This window comes from Gavialis gangeticus, unplaced genomic scaffold, assembly GCF_001723915.1.
Source record: "Gavialis gangeticus isolate Ggan-Ray unplaced genomic scaffold, GavGan_comp1, whole genome shotgun sequence".
NCBI lineage: Eukaryota > Metazoa > Chordata > Crocodylia > Gavialidae > Gavialis > Gavialis gangeticus.
Window position 1 is genome coordinate 4412373 of NW_017729009.1, and position 15618 is coordinate 4427990.

The 15618-nt window shown below is 44.7% G+C and overlaps 2 protein-coding genes across 4 annotated transcripts in view; one reads left to right on the forward strand and one right to left on the reverse strand.

Moving 5' to 3' along the window:
* Positions 1–6: 6 nt before the first annotated feature.
* TOMM34 (translocase of outer mitochondrial membrane 34) lies at positions 7–8392 on the forward strand. Its single transcript, XM_019509827.1, has 7 exons — positions 7–164; positions 2578–2677; positions 3473–3625; positions 4962–5131; positions 5384–5528; positions 6424–6550; positions 7226–8392. The coding sequence occupies exons 1-7, from the start codon at positions 44–46 to the stop codon at positions 7322–7324; spliced, it is 915 nt and encodes a 304-aa protein (XP_019365372.1). The 5' UTR covers positions 7–43; the 3' UTR covers positions 7325–8392.
* A 113-nt stretch (positions 8393–8505) lies between these two features.
* Positions 8506–15618, reverse strand: part of PABPC1L (poly(A) binding protein cytoplasmic 1 like) — a 44083-nt gene continuing 36970 nt past the window's right edge. For all 3 annotated transcript variants that reach the window (XM_019509820.1, XM_019509823.1, XM_019509822.1), the window contains 3 exons: positions 15038–15168; positions 12048–12138; positions 8506–11297 (listed from right to left, as the gene is read on the reverse strand). In XM_019509820.1, coding sequence (XP_019365365.1) covers positions 12055–12138; positions 15038–15168 — 215 coding nt within the window. In that variant the 3' untranslated portion in view covers positions 8506–11297; positions 12048–12054. The remainder of the gene's footprint in view (positions 11298–12047; positions 12139–15037; positions 15169–15618) is intronic.

Consider the following 15618-nt stretch of genomic DNA (forward strand, 5'->3'; position numbering starts at 1 on the left):
GCACACGGGGAGCAGCCGACGCGCGGCTCCGCCTTCCAGCCCCATGGCCCCTGAGCCGCAGGCCGCGGCGCTGCGCAGCGCCGGCAACGAGCAGTTCCGCAGCGGGCAGTACGGGCAGGCGGCCGCGCTCTACAGCCGCGCGCTGGCGCTGCTCGAGGCAGCAGGTAGGGGCGAAAGGAGGGCCCGGCTCGCCCTCCGCCTCCCTCCGAGGGACCCCTCCGCGGGGCTGTGAGCCTCCCCAGCGCCGCGGTGAAGTAGCCTCCTCCTCCCCGCCCGTTCCTGCGGGATGCGGCCCCCTGGCCCGTCCATCCTCCCGGGGCGCCCCAGGGCGGGGCGCGGCAGAGCTGCTACAGCAGGGCCCCTCGCAGCAGCGCGGCTCTGTCGACTCCTCCCCGCCTTCGGTGGCCCAGTTTAAAAATAGTGCCGCGTGGTGGAGGGCAGCCAGCGGGTGATCTGCTCCCATAACTGCTGAGGTAACGCGCGTTTGGCCGGTTGGACCCGCCGGGAGCAGCAGCCCCCTTGCCACAGAGCTGGTTGTTGCCTTATATGCACAGTCCAGGCTCCTCGGCCTCTTGTCGGCTCAGATCAAGCGCAGTCCTACGCTTGCCTGGCAGGGGAAATACCATGATCACTAGGCCTGTGCAAAGTGGCTGGTGTTCGCTTCGGATTTGGCTGATTTGGGGGACAGTGATTCGATTGGTTGTTTTGAATCACTGTCCCGATTCGATTCGGCCAAATCTGATTCAGAGATTCGGCAGCAGCCAAATCTCCAAATCAGCCAGGCAGAGCTCATCGCCCACCGCTGTCCCAGGCGGCAATGGCTGCCCTAGCTCCCAGCACTGGTAAAAATAAATGAATAAACAAAAAGCCCTGGATCACCAGGTGTTGCCGGGTGGGGGGTGATCCCTGCTGCCCCGCACTGCATGGGGGGTCTCTGCATGCCCCCCGACCGTCCCCCCTCGCTCCCCCAGCCCCCCACCATGTGTGCACTGCATGGACCAGCTCTGGCCCTTTAAGGAAAAAAAAATGGAAAAAACCCTGAGATTCCTGCTCCTGCTGGCAGGGGGTGATCCCCACACCACCTGGGGGGGTTCTGCATGAGACCCCCAAGGTTGCTGCAGGAACAGTGAGTCTCTGGGGCTTTTCTCCGTTTTTGTTTTGTTTTTTTTAAAGGGCTGGAGCTGGCCCAGGTGGGGCATCTGTGGGGGGGGTTGGGTGGCTTGTGCGGAATCCCCCCCCATGTGGCATAGGGCAGTGGGGGGCAGCAGGTTTGGACCCCCTGCTCCGGAGCACCCAGTGAGCACTGGGGCTTTTTTTTTTTGTTTTTTTAAGTACTGGGCACTGGGGTGGGCAGGAGTAGCCATGGGGAGAGTAGGGGGGCTGGCAGGAATCCCCCCCATGATCCCCTCCCTCAGCCTCCCTGCCCCTAGTACTTCCCAGTTTGGAGTCAACTGCAGCTCCCTGCTGCAGCCACTGGGGACTGCCCAAATCATCAAAGCTTTCCAAATCTTTTCCGAAGATTCAGAGAGCTTTGAATCAATTCAGACCTTTAAATTGTTGCCCTGATTTGATTCGAATTCTGAGATTCGGCCGCTGAATCGGGTCAAATCTCCGAATTGAATCACCACCCGAAGCTTCACACAGCCCTAATGATCACCATGGTGGCTTCCTAGTTGCACCTGGGGAAGACTGCTCTGCTAGCATGGAATAGTACCTGCATAGGTAATGCATAGTTAACCCTGGCTTTATGCCCACTTTATGGAAATGGGAGACTCCTCCCTAGCTTGCTCCTGGGGCCTTATGGCTAAGGGCAAGCAAAACTTGGGGGCATCCAAACTCTGTGCTTGGGTCTGCAAGTAGGATGCCCACCAAAGGATTTGGGAACATCTGAAGCCTCAGATGGGGGTGGAGGATGTTTGCCAGTAGTAAGGCCACATATGGTTCTGGGCTGACTCTTGGATTTGGAATTTGTTTTGGCAAATTTGGCTTGGAATTATAAAAATTATAAAAAAATTTAGAAAATTATAATAATAATAAAAAAAAAAAAAAGCACAATCCAGCCGTGGCCCCACAGCACAATGTAAATCCAGATGTGGCTGCCAAGGTCCGAAACTGGTTCCATCATAAAGTTGCTAGGGGCTTTTCTTTTTAAATCTTCTGCAGGCTCAGGTGTTCTGTTGCTGAGTGCTGTCACTACCAGCTGCAGCAATGGAAAAGACAGAATTATGAACCAGGAAACTAGAGACTGGGATCTTCTGAACTCTTAAGCCTAGATCTGATCCACATCGAGATGATCATTGTTTGCTTCTTTGAGGAGACTGACAATTAAGTACCTGATGCTTTGAAGATGAAAGATGAGCTTTACTGCTGGTACTGATCAGTTACTTTAGCAGTTAAGCTTCCAAATGGCTCTCTTGAGCCATACTTCAGCATCTGTGAGATCCATCTTATTTTTAGTACCCCTTTGCTGTTGTAAGTAGAAACAGCTAATACAGGAATTGGCCATAGCATGCACTGAATGTATTGTCCCACATTTCCCACCTTGAATTTATCTTCTGTTTTTGTTTCTGCTCCTAGAGGAGAAGGATGCTGAGGAAATGAGTGTCCTCCATTCAAATCGAGCTGCCTGCTATCTGAAGGATGGGAATTGTAGCCTCTGTGTTAAGGACTGTACTGTGTAAGTAGCTGTTACCCAGTTAAAAACCTAAACTGTGTTTTTGTTGTGAATGAAATAAGATAGTGTGGTTACTGACTGGGCCCTTCATTTAAGACTATTTGGACGAAGAGTTAAGCACCTTTAGGGAACCACATAGCAGCCTCCATTCCCAAACACTGGCATTGGTCAACCACCCATAGCAAAACACATATGGGCCAAGGATTTTGTCTGGCCTTTTGTAGTTGTTGTCATTTAAACGGGGAGGAGAAGATGTCATGTTCATTTGCTTGAGTAGGCCTCTCTTCCTTGCTAATCATGCATACGTTACTTTTATTTTTTAATTTTTGAATACTGTTGAATTGTCCTTCCATTCCCTACTCACTGCTGCAGGGTGATTCCCTACCTAAACCTTTCCATAGCTCTACATCTTTAGTTGTTCTGCAGCACAGCTGAACTGCAGCCTGTGTCCATAGCTCCTGTCCCAGCATACTTATCTGCTCTTGGTTTTGTTTATTCTGAGAAAAAAGTGACTGTCACTGGGAGATGGAATTAATATCTTTCTTCCTTTGTCCCCTGGCTACAACTGCACACCTGAGAGATGCAGAAGTTCCCCACTTACTCCTGCAGGATCGTTCCCTGCCAAGCAAATATTTCTAAGGTGCAATTCTGTACTTTCAAGACTGTGCCTTTAAAACTTAGTCATGAAAAGCTGATACTTGACAAACCCCCAGTCCATCAAGCGCACCAACCTTCTCCTCTCTGCTGGACTTAACTCAGGTGGCCCAGTGACCTCTCTTGCTTCCTCCCCTGATACAGAGCACTGGACCTTGTTCCTTTTGGAATCAAACCTCTGTTGAGGCGGGCAGCAGCCTATGAGGCTCTTGAGAGATACCAGCTAGCCTATGTGGACTACAAGACTGTATTGCAGATTGACTGCACTGTACAGGCTGCACATGATGGTGTCAACAGGTAACTTGTAAGTTTATACTGTTACACAATCCAAAATGGAGGCTTGACAATACAGGCAGCAGCCTGGGTCACTCACAGCCCTGCTTTTAGGATGGTTGCCCATGGACAGGTTGGGTGACTTTGGGTCCTGGTTAAATAGCAGAAACCCATTCATCTTCTACCCCTACGCTGTGAATTCTTTAGTGTTATTTGCTGTCAGCCCTGCAGCTCTCTGTGCCGTTTATGCTACTTTCCTCTAGATGGCAAGTGATACACTTGACTGTTCACACTTTCAAGCATTTTGCACACTGTTTATTCTTGAGCAGCTAATGAATGATAAGTGGTCATGATTCAATATGTGCCCCCTCCCCATTCTACTAGGATAAATATGAGTAAATATGACTGCAGTAGGCTTGACTCAACAGGTTCCATGGTTAATGACAGGTACCTAAACCTTTCCACAGCTCTACATCTTCATTTGTTCTTCAGTACACTCCACAACCCCAATCCCAGCATATGTTCCTGCTTTTGGTTTTGTTTCTGCTGAGAAAAAAAAGTCCTTTTTCTGAAATCTGGTTAGTAGGAAGAGCCTCTCTCAGCTTTGCATAAGGGGGCGGATGTGAGATGTGGGGACAAATTCCACAGTACTTAAGTTGCCAAAAGAGGCCCTGAACAAGGAGAATGAGAAGATTCTGTAAAACAAACTTCTCTCTGTAAGCATCTTGTGAAATGTGAAGGAGGGAATAGGGTTAGATTAGAAATTGTTCCAGTCAAGCAGTCTTATTAAGCATCCTTTCTGAATGGCAGGTACAGATGTCCTGTACTTACTTCCCTATCTCGTTCTTCTCATGAAGATACATAGCCTCATGATTCAAGAATAGGGCAATGGGAGATCTGGGTTCCAGTCCTGTTCCTGACTTGGTTTGTGACCTTGGACAAGACACCTAACTCCTTGATTTTTTCCCATATGTAAAATGATGTTTCTCATGTGCTCAGCAACAGCACTTGGATACATCAGTGTGTTCTGTCCATAGATCACTTTGTTGTAGGACAGAGTTCTTTGGGAGAAGTCAGGCTTCCCTGGAATGACTTGGGTATCAGCTCTCTAGTTGTGCTGACTCCTGTAGTAGCAGGCATGACTGCATACTTAATTAAATGTTTGAACTACTCAAATGGCAGGCACTAAAAAGAAGCAACTCTATTAAAAACCCATTCTTCCAGCTGAATCTCACACATGGGGCTGGATGCACAGCAGTGCTAGTAACTGTTTGTAAGTGGTTAGTTAAAAGGCCTGCTGGTAGACTACAGGCCTGTTCTCAGTAGAGTTAGTAGCTGCACAATCTGTATCTGTTTGCAGAATGACAAAAGCTCTATTGGAGAAGGATGGCCCTGAGTGGCGCCAGAAGCTCCCACGAATCCCTTCAGTTCCTGTTTCTGCTCAGAGAAGATGGGACTTTCCTCGTGCAGAAAGCCAAAAGGCTGCCCTGAGAACCAAACTAAATGAGACTGCACCTGTAGGAAAAGAGGGTGAGCACTTTGCCGTTCAGATGGCCACCAGAGTTGTGATGCCAAGAGGAGACAATACACAGATGGGGTCTGTCCAGGGCTCACTTGACCCTAGGATGGAGTTCTGTGAGAGGAATCAGGTTTCCTACAGTGCCTTACTTTGTTGTACTTAATGGTGAAGTTAATTAATGATGCTGATTCCTGTAGTAATAAATGAGACTGCCAAGCTCTTTATTTCACATAGTACTGTGTTCTCTTCAACACAACTTCCAGTGCCTACAGCTGCTGCCACTGAAAGAGCAAAAACTTTGAAGGAAGAAGGAAATGAACTTGTGCGGAAAGGAAACCATAAGAAAGCTATTGAAAAGTACAGAGAGAGTCTCAGACTAAACCAGGAATCTTCTACTTATACCAACAGGTAACATTCAAGCAGAACAATGGACCTTTGCCCTTTGGGGTGCATCCTAAAGCTATCATCATAACTCTTAATCAGCTAGGGCCAAATCCTGTTATCAGATGCTCAACCAGCCTGTTTAAATGAATGGAAACAGCATGTTTTTAACATATGACCAGACTAGACAGGGTTCTGCATGTTTGAGAGAGAGAGGACAGATGCATTTTCTTTTTGTAAGAGACTAGTTTTTTAGATGAAGGTCCCTTTCTTTTTCAAAGTGGCCATGTGGAGCCCATGTGGAAATTCTTGACTTGAAACCATTAGGGGTTTTTTCCTTTTAACCGTTTATCAGCTAAGAACACCCTGTTCTGATGATGTCTGGTGCCCTGCTGACTACAAATAACTGCACAGACATATCTAAGACCTTTACCACATGTGGGACACTGAAGACAGTTGCAGTGTACAGAGAATCTGTCAGGAGAATACACATAGAAAACTATAATTTTAGGACTTCTTAAAGCTAGGAATCGTAAGCTATCCTTGGAAAAAAATATTAATTTATTGTTGTTAAGAGAATATATTTTTCTCCCTCTTTAACCAAAGCATATTTTAAACTTGAGAGTAAGATCCCTCCACTTTTTAGTATCTCTTTCCCTATATTAGTTTTATTAAAAGGCAGTTTCTGATTAGGTGAGGGCAAGATGGGGGTCTTTTGATGGGTGTATGCACTGCAGAGAGACAGATGGCATTCCTAACCTTATCCTGAAAGTGCCTGCTAATCTTTGTGTAGTCAAGGTCACCTTTCTCTAGCAACTCTTTCCAAGAAAGAAGCCTGATTACAATTGATTGTAAGTGCCCAAATAGGAATTGTTGCACGTGGATCCAGACCTCTAACCTCCGTTATCTGTTATCTGTCCAGAGCTCTTTGTTACCTGTCTCTGAAGCAATACAAGGAAACAATCCAAGACTGCACAGAAGCTCTGAAGTTAGATGCTAGGAATATTAAAGCATTCTACAGACGTGCTCAGGCATTTAAGGAACTAAAGGTAACTATATTAATAGAGCTTGGTACTATTTTTAGGGTAAGAACAAATACCTAGTCATGTTCAAGCAGAAAACTGAGTTTTGACTCTATAACAGTAGAAGTAAAACTAAAGATTTTTATCTGTGGAATAATAATTCTGCTACCTGATTAGACTAAGCTTTGGTATGTGGTAAGGGGACAACTACTCATTTCACTGGCTGCTGCTTGGATGTTTTCATTAGCTTCAGACCTTTCGACATCCTCAGTTGCTTGGTAAGTGTCTGGAAATACCAAGGTACAGGTTGATTGGATTACTGAAGATGACTGTAGTTATGACACCCAGCTAACTGTTGTGGGATTTATAATATGCTTAATGCCACTTTATAGGAGCTGCTGTAACTGAAATTCTGCAACATTAGAACATCTGAAACCAGAGGAAGGCTAATGCAGTTGTTTCACATCCACCTAAGCTACTAAAGTGATTGCCTTTTTACTCCCTAGTTTAAGTATGTCAAAAAACATTCCATCAACCCCTTAGGATAAGTACATGTGAATTAACATGGGCTGTAACAGGTCCGGTTGAATGGCTTTTGCCCAGTAGAGGCAATGACTTTACCACTAAAGGCTCTTCAGTGTGTGAGCCTTAAAGGTCTACAGACATGCCTGTTTTTTCAATGCAATTTTGTTTTGCTCCTAGGATTACAAGTCAAGTATTGCTGATGTTAGCAGCCTTCTGAAAATTGAACCAAAGAACACAGCTGCACAGAAGCTACTGAAAGAACTGAACAGAGTTTAATATAACACAGGAAGTATAGAATTAGTCTGTTTTATGCTGCAGAAGATGGGCTTTCCTTTTAATAGTTACAGGGACCAATCTTAATGCAGGAGTAGCACTGAAAGACGCCCCTAAGACTTGCTGAGGATCAACTGGTTCTCTGCCACTTGGTTAAATGTATATTGGAAGATGCATACTATCTATGCCAAAACAGATTATTTCCCTGTAAGATCATTAGTTTTAAATGACCCTCTCTCTCTGAGAGTTGCAGGCTACTTTCCTAAACCTAGGATATTTCCTCATAATCTAAGTTAGTCTGCAAAGAGTCTTGTAGGGCTGTTGCTTCTCTTGCTTTTACCAGAGTGGGGGATATTTTCAATAGCTGTAAGATGAGTTTTGTCAATACACACTCATAGGCTGGAGAGAAACAGGTGATACAGAGCTGCTATGCTTACTGCCTCTGGTTGTTTCAGCAAGCCACCTGGAAGGGTTGACAGTAGAGGAACAAAAGGCAGGGCCTCCTCAGCAGGCAGCAGACTTATTACAATTATCCTGACACCTGATTACCACTAAAGTTGCATCTGGTGCATTTCCTGGCTTAGGTGATGCCTGCTGGCCTCTACTTAAACTTGTGCTGTTTGCAGCAACTCATGGCATTTACCTCATAAAGCAGCCATCAAGCACTGCAATAGCCTTGTTGCTGTATTTGTGGGCTGTCTTCAATGCACTGCTCAAGTTTGGATTTTAGCTGCTACTTTGAGGTTTCACAACTTCTTCCTCTCTAAAGTTTAGCTTGTTTTGTGCCTTTCTGACCAGCTGCTATTAAGAATTTGACAGGGAAGAGGGGTACAGGAGTATCCTATATGAGGCCTGTACTGTAAAAAATCTACCTTGCAGCTTCCAACCTATATGCATGTTATGCTGTTTGATTCTTCCCATGTGGCACAGGCAGCAGTGACATAGATGGTGGATTAAAGATAACTATTCTGGACTGGTGATGGAGTTGTCTTAAAAATTAAATAGGTAGGATTTGTTTGGTAATGTACTGTATGAACAATACAACTTTCATTAAAACCCAAACTATTTTGAGATCGTCTATTTTTATTGTAATTGTGCACTTTATGTTCTCACTGCATAGCAGATTGGGACTGGGACTGTGCAGTCTTCCATCACAGAATAAAATAATGGTAACATTCTTGACATAAAAAGCACTATTTTATTCATTTGCCTGATTACACAGAGCCACAGTCTGAAATCCATCATTTATACAACAATGAAAATACTGCCAAAGTTCTAGCTTATGCCCAGCCTATTGAAGACAGTTATATTACTTAATAAGTGAAGCTTTGCAGCTGTATAGTGTTTAGTACCAAGATTACCAAACTAGAGAAAGGTGAGATACACTAAACAGAAATTGGTTTATTTATATCAGGATATAGACAGAATGTACAGATGTAATGTAAACTGTAGCTGGAATATCTTCATTTGTAGTCCTAAACCTTTGCTGGGTCAGTGTGGAATTATCACTTCTTCTCAGATAGGGTCAGGGTTTGGGTTCTGTTTGTCACTACTTGGACTACATTCAGGAATTAGAAAATGCTCTTGTGAGGCTGGAATAGTATTTGCATAGACATCACAGTCTTGACATAGAGCAGCTCCTGCTATCCCATCCGAGCTGTAAGCAGAGATCTGTGCATTTCACAGTGCTTCAGTACTTTCTCTCATTTTAAAATAATTTCTCAACATTATGTTTGAGGTTCCCTGCAGCCATCGTACATACTGTCTGAAAGAACAGCTCCAAAAAGTGTGAGAGCTATGGCTCCATAACTACAGTATTGGACACTACCACCATGCTGCAGAACATCAGAATCTGGTTTTGTTTCTATGCACTGCTGGGTCCTGGTTGGGCTGAAAGCCAGAGAGGAAAAGTGAATTAAGAGTCCATGGTTCCTCTGCTTCACATGGAGCCCAACAGCTAGTGCTTAGGGATCAAAGAGTTTAGATTGAGTAGCTGGACTTCCTCAGTAGCAAAACAGCACTAAGGCTCAAGGAATTAAAATGCTGAAGCTGGTGACATTCTCCCCCCTTCCTCATTACATACTGCAGGGAGAAATTTGAGCCAAGCTACCTGAACAGCTTTGGAAAAGAGGCCCAGGAAGCAGAATTAGGTCAGCAAATAAACACTCCCACACACTGCCACCATTACTCAGAAGCATTCACTGAGGACTTGTGTCAGTGTTTCCAGCTGAGCCATGTGGAAGAGTATTTCAGGACAACAAAGTAAAATGCTATCACTGCATTCTACAGCATGTGGCCATTAACTGTGGCCTAATTAATATAGGACCATCACTGTGTATCACTTAGTCATGCTGCCCAGTGCCCACCTCGTATTTCAGCATGGAAATATTTATATAAAAAACTATTCCCTGTGATAGAAGGGGATTGGAGGGAAAAAGGAGGGAGGAGAGAGAAAGCAAATGATCAAGAAGCTGCCACTCTACTTTCCTGCCCCCCAACCAAATTCATGTTACAGGCTTCAGTCTGTGTTCATCTCTTAATCCTAATCTTGTCACTCCTAATAGTATTTTTCCAGTTCCACCATTAATAGTGGTCTTTCTCCAAATACCCCTGCGCTATCCAACTACGTAAGTACTGCAAATTACTCCAGCTGAGCCTGCACCCGTGATCTCTTACAGCCAAAGTCAAGAATATTAAAGGAACATCAGTGCTACATTTAAATACTCAGAAAATGCCACAGTTCAGGAGACCTAGGCAACTTTAATACAGTCCCTTATTTATCAGTTTACAAATATCAGTCATATTTTTTCCTATAGGCAAAATTCAGCTTGAGGCAGATGCCAAACATTTTAGAATTTAAAGTGATTGGTTTCAGAAAGTTTTAGCCATCAAACACAAGGTCTTAGATGTAATCGGGCAACCTTCCTTATAGGCTACCAGCTACGCATAAGGCTTCCTGGCATGAGTTTGCTCGTTTGATTGCAACTACACATAAAGTAGAAGTCTTCATTGGAGCGGTCTGCAACAACACGTCTATGGCCTAACTACCAGGCCTAGCTAGCTTACTGCCTGGTAAAATAGAGTGGGATAACACTTTCCATTCCAACAGAAATTCCACGAGAACAAATACAATTGTGTTGCCCATTCACATACTTCAGTTACATCTGTCTGAAGTTCCTTGCTCCTCTTAGTTCTTGTTTAACACCTCTGCAAAATTGGCTACTTTGCTGCTGTCCTCACTTTCTTAAGTTTCTTTTTAACGTATAAATACATGAGAGCCATTACAGAACCTTGAGGTAATCTCCTGCTAGCTCTGTACATTGACTATTCACTCTATTTTCTGTCCCTAGTAAGTTCTCAGGCCTCCAACTCCATCCTTGACCCTCTGGAGCATAAGGATAATCTTTGTGACTTATACTTGGACAGCAAGTTTTGCAGATGAAGCAGTATTTTTTTTTTTTTTTTAAGAAGAAAGACAGTGACTAGTACAAGGTGAGGGTGGAAAAAGCAACTCTTTATCGTGTCAACTACAAGAACAAATAAAATTACAGAACCCAGTGAACTTAGTAAAAATGGTGAATTGTCAGTACTTGTCACCTCCTGAAATGCTACAACTGAACCAATTGTGTTTCTCTCCTCACCATTAAAGAGGAGAGTTTTCCATTCTATTGCATATTCCCCATGTTACGTTTTCACAACATGCTCCCAGCTGCTAGGGTTGCAAAAAGAGAGCTCACATGGGCAACTGTTACACAAGTGCAGTTCATTTCTGGGGAAAAAAAAAATCATTTTGCAGAGTTTTTAAATGCACCAAGAAAAGGTAATGCAATAGGACTGGGCCTTAATGCAAGTCAGAGTCACTGTGTGTAGAACACACGCTTCAGCTGGACATGGTGATACACAAGGTTGCTGTTTTTTCTTCAGAGACAGGTGTTGCTCAGAGTGGAAAAGAGCGCGTCTTTCATATTTCACTCTTCTACAAAAAACAAATTGTAAACATATTAGAAGTAGAAACACAATCCAAGTCAGTCTGGGATTCACAGATTAATGCCAAATCCAGATTAAGTGACCTGTGATAGCAAGGAAATTATGCGAAAGGTGCTCTCAGAATGGGAACCCTTTACAGGTCCAGATGCTCACTTTTTACAATTGATCAGGAAGGTTGCAAGCTTCTACTGAAGGTGTAATTGGGAGGGAGCACGGCACTGCCACTGACTCCATGCTTCTACAAGGATTACTGTGGTCCATAAGTGGTGGTCCAAGAAGCCCAAATAAATGCTCCTCTCTAGACCCCATTCACCATTATAGAGCTTTCAATTCAAAGTTTGATAAGGGGCCATGGTGAACCATACAAATGTCTGAGGATAGACAGTATCCATGGCTCCAAAAAGCTTGGAAACCATGGCGTTAAACAATTCCACAACAACACTGGTGGGGAGGCTTCACGGCTGATCACATCAAATCCCATTGGAACTGGTTTCAACATCTGCTTGCCCCTATGTAATTGGGCAGAAGTCACTTATTCATTTCTCAGTGATAAACTGCTCAGACTCTGGAAGACAGTAGACAGCATTTGTTCAAGTGGGTCCAAGAAAATTCTCTCCAGGCTAGATTGGTTGACCTTCAATCCCCTCCTGAAAAACACACTTGAACCAGAAACCACTCCACTAGGTAGCCTGGTCTCATTTTACACAAGGTTAGAGTCTATGTACCCCTCCCCACCTACCTGCATCTCATTGAAGGAACGTGGCAGTGCCACTCTTATGTGTCGACTCAGTAGCTTGGTGTGCTTGGAGCACTGCAACCGCTTCCTCAATCTCACAAAACAAAACAAAAGGTAGAGACTTTAGTCAGTCTGATATCGGCAGCTCTCCGCACAAGTAACATGATATCCGAGGCTCCTAACTGGACCCCAGTATAGATGCTCTTTCAAGAAATGAATTAGTTATCAGAGTTGCTATATTATAACAGTGGCCCTGGATTAGGTTAATTTTATTCAAAAACTCCACTGTCTTCTGATCCAGAAAGTCTTTCAGATACTGGGCAATTCTGCAATATGCCAAAGCATATAACCTGGGGTGGGAGGTATTCCCTCCACTAACTTGTTATAGTACAGAAAACCCACATCCCACACAACTGCTATCAGGATATTTGTCCCAGAAGCTTCTGATGATTTACTTTACAAGGAACAGCTCAGCCTCTTCTTCATATAGCCCTGCACAGCTGGCCACATTCACTGTGGGGCCTTTTGCCTTCTTCAGAAGCACTACTTAGGTACCAAGAGTCCAGACTCCTTTGTAGCTGAGCCAGTAGTCTGATTCCACCTGGCAAAGGCAAGCTGCTTGTTTTAAAAAGGGAGATGGCACAAGCAAATAATATTATTTTTAATAATATTCTGTCACTACTGGAAGCAGGAATAAAACTGATCAGTTCTCAGTGGGTCTGAGCAGCCAAGCATGAGGAAAAGCAGATTCTGCACAGAGACAGCATTTTAATGTCTGGACATTTAGAAGAGAGGTCATTCCTCAGAGCTTACACTTGTCAGATAAAAGTGGATCCTTCATCAGCCTGAGAGATTTAACATGTTCACTATTGTCCAGGCTCCTTTAAGAACTCCCTTTTACAGGAGGTATTGTACAGGACAGGTGAAGGCTCAGAGCATAGATCCAGACCTATGGTTTCTGACATGCATGAAAAGAAACTGCTCACAGCAGGATCTACTGCCTCAAAGTATGTTGCTCAGTGACAGCTAACAAAGTCACCAGGATTGTATGTTATTGCCAAGTGATTTGGGGGATGAAGACTGGGGAGATGCTGCTTTTGACTGGTTAGCACAAATAGGTCCCTACAGAATCTCCAGAAATCCAAGTCTCTGTGAACAAGAACCTTATAAACCAGCACCGATTCTGTAATCCCCAAAAAGAGATCACAGTAGTGAAAAAAAAGTCATTTTCTGGCAAGAAAGTTGCCTCCATCAGGAAGAATCAGCCCATCCTGTGCCCATCTCCTATCTAAACAGTTGGATCCCTTCTGCTTTCTGTGCTTTGCTAAAAAGTCAGCAGCCAATTTTCCACAAGCAGGCTCTGTTCAGGTGACCTCCAACTGTCTGAGAACAAAATGAACCAACAGCCATTCGTGCTCCGTTTGTCAGACTAAAATGAGCTGGAATAGCTGGGGATGTCAGTCAGGATTGATAGGCAGGGAAAGCCAGGCCAGCGCCTACCCACACTCTTCATTAGTTAGTCAGTCAGGGAATTAAGGATTTCAAATATTAAAAAGGCTTTGCACACACCATGTCTCAGTCCCTCTTAGGCCAAACAGTCAGACAGGCTAGTCTGCATCTTCTTCCTCTGAACACACCTGTGCTCTCCTTACTATGGGACATCCCATTCCTGCAAGCCACATGCTGGATCTGGGTCCCAACTTTTCCCAGTCCCTCATTTATCTGCCTGTCAGCTTTGCCAGCTCCTGGAAACACCAGTCCTATGTGCCAAGTCCAACTCCATGCACCTTTTCCCTGCAAAAAGGACTACAAACCAATGATCTCTTTATACAAGAAGTAAGCTAAACTATTACCCCCTCTTCTCTGCTTTTGTTCACATAGAATTATATCTTCACTAGAGGGATTTTTTTTTCTCTAACCTTTAGTTCGCTTGTTTCTAAACGATTAGCACATTTAAGCCACTTGCGAGCACTGGCTCGGGACTGTCCTCACTGGTTTGTTAGGTATTCTGAGCTAAATGAAGGAACAGTATCCTAGGGCAAGGACACTCAGAAAGGACAAGTCATTGCTGACCTTGCTCTGTCTCAATTCCAGCCTGTTTCTGCAGCACAGAATCATAGAAAAGTAGGGTTGGAAGGGACCTCAGGAAGGCATTGAGTTCAATCCCCTGCTCAAAGCAGGACCATCTCCAACTTGATCATTCCAGCCAAGGCTTTGTCAGGCTGGGCCTTAAAAACCTCCAAGGATGGAGGTTCCACCACCTCTCTGGTAACCCATTCCAGTGCTTCACCATCCTTCAAGGGAGAAAGTTTTTCCTAATATCTAATCTAAACCTCCCTGCTGCAACTTGAGACCATAACTTCTTGTTCTATCATCTTCCACCACTGAAAACAATCTAGCTCCATCCTCTTTGGAAACACCCTTCAGTCTTCTGTTCTACAGATTAAATAAGCCTAGTTCCCTCAGTCTCTCCTCATAAGTCATGTCCCCCAGTCCCATAACCATTTTCATTGCCTTCCACTGAACTCTCTCCAACTTTTCTGCATCCTTTCTGTAGTGGGGGCTCAAAACTGGACACAGTACTCCAGATGTGGCCTCACCAGTGCTGAATAGAGGGGAATAATTACTCCCCTCAATCTCCCCCAGCTTCTACCAATGCAGCTCAGTATGCTGTTAGCCTTCTTGGCAACAAGGGCACAACATCCTCTCAAACTATTTTTTTTCCCTTGAAAAACACCTCTGCTCTCAACTTCAAAAGAGCTGCTCCACCCTCTCCTTTCTCCATTGCTATGGGGAGGCAGGAGAAGGGGCAGCACAATTACTCGTGCCATGTATTTAATTTTGGGTCATTTCTGCTTCCTCTCTCCCCACTCTCCTCTTAGGACACTACTGCTTGCTTTTGTCTACAGCAGGCATTTACCGCGCTGGCCCATCCTCCTGCCCTGTTACTTCTCTGTGCACACATTCACATGTAGACTGCTGACACATCATACCTTGGAGCGGAGGGATTCTGGCGATTCCAGCAGCAGCAGCAGCTCAGAATTATCAATCTCTAGCAGCATCCCTGTGATCTTTCCAGCAAGCGAGGTGTGCATTGCATGAATGAGGGGATAGAGGCGTTCACCTGCTCACATTAACATCAACAGCAACTTTATATATTAGGGAAAACTCCCAAGTGATATCAAATCATTTAGATTTGTCAACAACCTCTTCCCCATTATGTCCCTCCTCCCCCAGCTGGGACTTCCAGCCCTGACCTCTCAGTATAGAGGCAGCCTGGGTGAAAGATCTCTTTTCCCCCCACCTCCCATTCTGTTATACAAAACTGACATTTTCCTGTTCATTAAATAACAGGTGAGAGAATCTGGGATGGAAACAATGGCTTACACTAGGCAGGAGCTGTGCGGGCTACTCCCCTGCCGCTCTTCCATCCCAACTTGTAACACCTGCTGCTATTTCAAGGCTGAAATCCCCACACAGAGAGCTGTACCAAAGCACCCCAGTCCTGAACAGAGCATGTGCCTACCAACAGTTTTTCCATTCCTTGACCAGGGACTGCAAATCTCTCTCTCTC